Source organism: Loa loa, assembly GCF_000183805.2.
Source record: "Loa loa unplaced genomic scaffold supercont3.1154, whole genome shotgun sequence".
Lineage (NCBI taxonomy): Eukaryota > Metazoa > Nematoda > Chromadorea > Rhabditida > Onchocercidae > Loa > Loa loa.
This window is the reverse complement of record NW_018109334.1, coordinates 1-2,754: the sequence shown is the minus strand read 5'-3', so window position 1 is coordinate 2,754 and position 2,754 is coordinate 1. Positions and strand designations below refer to the sequence as shown.

Sequence of the window (2,754 nt, the reverse complement as noted above, 5' to 3'; positions counted from 1 at the left end):
CAAACATTGCATCAATAATTAAATATGACAGTCGAATGGTCGTAATATTTAAGTGAAAATGATAATGAGGTAGTACTTGGGTGATATATACATAATAAGGATTAGGGGAGGGATTTTGTAAGCTCCGTCGGGGTAATCATAGAGGTATGGCTAGTCTTTGACACTATCCGTTGTGTAGGTACTGAGACGTTTTTGTTTTCATTCATTGTTAGCTTATATCCTCTTCATTGCATTAATTTTACAAGTTTCGTCATCCCGTTTGTTGGACATTCTGGGAATTTTGTTTGCACGTACCTTTCATTTGACATTGTGGGAATTTTGTTTTCGCGTAGCTTTCATTTCGGTAATCTGACAGAAAATTTCCATTATGATTTTCGGAGTTTTTCCGACATCCAGTGATATGAAATATTCTGTTTTCCATTGCTTCCAGCGACACGAAATATTTTGTTAATCCCAGTTTCTATAGTAAAAACTGTTGGTGACAATTCAATTAAAGGCTTCCATTGACACGAAATATTCTGTTAATCCCAATTTCTATAGAAAAAGTGCTTGTGACCGTATTATTCACTTTTTTCATAATTTGTTTGAAATAATTTCTATTTTACATTGTACTGCTATTCAGTGCAGAATGAAAAACTGAGATTTCGATTTTTTCTGAATCTTTTTAATCTTTGACCGATTAGATCATTTCACTACAGAATGTCAATATTTTCGTTCAGAATTCAGTCTACTGTCACAAACTGCTTCCCCCCTCACCAAATTCATTTCTACAAATTTTTCTACTCATTTTACAGTATTGAATAGACATCGTTGCTAAAACAAAATGAACTTATTCTTCACTGAAGCAACCAACTTTGAGCCTAAATCTCATACATATTACTAATCATTTACTGTTGTTACTCATCAAAAGAAATAATGTATAAACAATATGGAGTAATATTAGTGGGAGAGATATTAAGTTGACAAAATTTCGAAAATTTTGTTTGTTATCTATGAAAGCAATATTTCATTGACACAGTCAATTAACGCACATTCATCGCTGTCTCTAATCAAAGGCCTAATTATGGCTGCATTTTCAAGACACAAAAATTGAACTATTTAGTCTGCGTATTTTGCATGATATTTCTAATGAATAATTCGTTTTTATATATTGCCAGATATTTATCACATCTTCATAAAAATATCTTTATGGCTCTAACTGCTGACAAAACAATTGATCGAGACTTGTCGAGATTTATCTGAACTGTGTCTATGAAACAGTCAATCAATAATAAAAATCAATTGTTTTCCTCGGAGAGATCTTCCGCAACTGGATTTTCTTCACCAAATTTTCGAAAACCAACAATGGCATACACGGGACCGATATAGAAATCAGACTTTTTTTCAACCTGATAGTCAACTCCAGTCAACGATGATTTATCGAGTAAACGTAACGTACTCAGCGGAATATCTGGGAATGTATTACTGCAAAGAAAAAATGATATTAATTGCAAATTATCGAAAACTGAATAGACGTATTCAAATACAGAAATCCAATTATGACAATCCATTATGAAATCCAATTATGGAAATCCAACAGTTACAATGTCACGTCAGTCACTTGATCTTTTTTTTGCACGACTGTGACCGCGAGCCTTCAGAGTGCCTCAGAAATTCGAATTCATTTGGTGTAGTAGTGTATGTAATGCTACCATTACTAATAGTACGCTTACTCTCATTAAATATTATAGTACTAAAATGTTTATCACTGATCAATCCATAGTCTTATCAGATCGGAGAAGCAGCAGAGCCAGTAAAATCGTTTACTCTTCCACTTTTGTTATGACATTTCCGCAATATACCAATATGCCATTCTGGAAACTGATCATGAATGTCTCGTTGAATGTTCTTAATACCCTACCTGAATATTTCTTCGCTATCCTCCGCTTCAGTTCCATTGACCACAGTAAAATGAAAGGCTATTACTTGATGACTGTTAAGGAAGAGCAATTCCTCCTGCAGAAAAAGGATAATTTTGCACATTTAATAAAGTTATAACGAGCATATTTTTGATAAATATTGGGATCACGTGGAATCACGTAAAAAAGCAATCAAACCTCAAAAGTTTGAAGAATTAACAAGCTTTTAACGAGAAAATGACTCCACAACATTAGCGATTACGAATAAACTGAAGTAAATTGAAAAACAATTAGAGCGAATAAACAAAACAAACCTTCCATTTCTCAAATCTTGTTTTCAAAATATCGCTGGTATCATTTTTTTCTACTAAAAGGGTCGATGCTTTTACGTCAGGTCCGTAAAACAATAACACTTTGGGCATCCCTATCACATTGATGTATTCTCTGAAACTAAGATATTTGTTATGGCAATATTAAAATATTGATCGTTTGTCCATAATTATTACGGCATTCGCCCTATTTCGTAAAGCATCAAGAAGGACATTTTTGTTCGACACCGAAATTAATGTTCATCCTATCAAACACATTCTGTGGATAAACATTGTCGTAATCAGTTCTTCTCAGTGTCACTCCATTCTAAATTGATCTGTTAGCCAAGAAAAAATCAAGTCTGACTTACCTTCGATTTTCCGGCTGATCAATAATGCAAATTGGCGCGTTAACATTTTCATTTCGAATTTTTTTGGCTATATCCAGTGCATAACTGTCAGCGCCTTTATTAGTATATTTCAGATTGTTACTAATCACAATGACCAATTTCACTGGAACCTGGAATTTACGATTATCTCATTAGAAT

At 33.4% G+C, this 2,754-nt stretch overlaps 1 protein-coding gene across 1 annotated transcript; it reads right to left on the bottom strand.

The window, feature by feature from the left end:
• Window positions 1-1,138: 1,138 nt before the first annotated feature.
• On the bottom strand, window positions 1,139-2,726 carry LOAG_19063 (hypothetical protein; the record flags this gene model as incomplete). The annotated part of the gene is made up of 4 exons (XM_020451719.1): window positions 1,139-1,464; window positions 1,901-1,995; window positions 2,213-2,342; window positions 2,578-2,726. Coding segments are annotated over 4 exons (561 nt in total), but the record flags the coding sequence as incomplete, so codon positions are not given.
• Window positions 2,727-2,754: the final 28 nt, after the last annotated feature.